General features: G+C 40.9%; 1 protein-coding gene across 1 annotated transcript in view; it reads right to left on the minus strand.

The window, feature by feature from the left end:
* Window positions 1-88: 88 nt before the first annotated feature.
* Window positions 89-1,500, minus strand: part of CHAF1A (chromatin assembly factor 1 subunit A) — a 20,683-nt gene continuing 19,271 nt past the window's right edge. The window contains exon 15 of the mRNA XM_014949682.1: window positions 89-324. Coding sequence (XP_014805168.1) covers window positions 227-324 — 98 coding nt within the window. The 3' untranslated portion in view covers window positions 89-226. The remainder of the gene's footprint in view (window positions 325-1,500) is intronic.

Raw genomic sequence — 1,500 nt, forward strand, 5'->3', positions numbered from 1 at the left:
TGGGGTTTTTTTTTGGTTTTGTGTTGGTTTTATGGTGTTTTTTTTTAAATATCCTCATTAATCTTATAGAACTTGACTAAGCTTCCATCTGGTCCGAAGCAGAACAAAGTGCTGTCTTTACAAGAAATATGGAATACTTTCAAGTATTTTGTTCAAAGATACACAAGGTTTAAAATTTTCTAATTCATTCTACATACATACAGAGAAGTTAGTAGGCATTTATGTCTCAAACTGTATTAGATGGGCTGACCGTGCTGGTGTCCTGGTGAGGGGCTCTTGTCCCACTGGGTTCTGAAATTGGTTCAGGATCTGCCAATGTAGAACCTGCAAAGTAGAAGATGTGTTAATTTGGGGGTTTTTTTTTGGTTTTGTGTTGGTTTTGTGGGTTTTTTAAAAAAATATCCTCATTAATCTTATAGAACTTGACTACTTTATCTGTCTTAGCTCGCCTGCCCCTATCTGTTGCAAGTCTCCTTTTCAATACTATTTAAAAAAACGCTTTTAAATATTGGGTTAACATCAATCCAGAATAAAATGACTTCACCCATAAGAAGAATCTTCATAATTTTTTCAGTGCTTTAGACTCAGGCGGAGTTAAACAAATACAACTGTGTGTGTGTCAACAGAGCTCGAGGAAGGCAGGCTCCTCAACACCATCCTCATCCTCGGAACGAGGGGTTACAAACCTGAAGCAAGGCTTTCATCTCCCTGCCTGCTCGTAATAAGCAAAAGCAGCTTAAGATTAATTGCAAAATTCTTGTCGAACTGTTAAATTGTCTGTTATGGCAGAGAGGAGGAACGTAGCACCAGCTGAGATAGAAAGGAGAACACAAATAGGTCTAGAAAAGGTCAAACACTACAGAATTTAAGGCTTTGGGAATATGCACAAGCCCTTATCTATCAATTAGAGGAGCTGCCCAAAAAAACCCCATTTTCTGTAATTCTGGTTGCACCAGGAGCATTGTGACAGAGCTCCAGAATGAGCTCCATCGTGAGCGTGGTAAGAAAGGGCCAGGAGGTTTTGGAGAGAGGTTGAGGGAGCTGGATGCAGCCAGCCTGGCTGGTGTTAAGTCACTGATCTGTAGGATGGAGAAGGCAGAGTTAAAACCCGGTGGAGATGAAAGGAGCCGCTCTCTGCATCCTCATCCTTCTGCATCCTCATCCCTCTCCGAAAAGACACGCTGCCTACAAGCAGCAGAGCTTTCAAAGCTCTTCTCTGAGGAATAACTGGGACACAAATACAAGCAACTGCTTGGATTCTAGAGCAAAAGCCTTGATCAGAGCCCTCACCTGCCAGACATCTGAGAGCCTGGTTATTATCTGCTGTTATTTCCTTCAGAACAGACAATTCAGGCTTCAAGGAATCACAGACTCACAGAATCTTAGTGGTTGGAAGGGACCTCTGAGATCATTGAGTCCAACCACAGGAGAAAAAAAAAAAAAAAAAAAAAACAACAAAACAAAACAAAAAAAAAAAAACCAAAAAAAACCGCCACAAAA

Source organism: Calidris pugnax, unplaced genomic scaffold (genome assembly GCF_001431845.1).
Source record: "Calidris pugnax isolate Ruff unplaced genomic scaffold, ASM143184v1 scaffold173, whole genome shotgun sequence".
NCBI classification, from domain to species: Eukaryota; Metazoa; Chordata; class Aves; order Charadriiformes; family Scolopacidae; genus Calidris; species Calidris pugnax.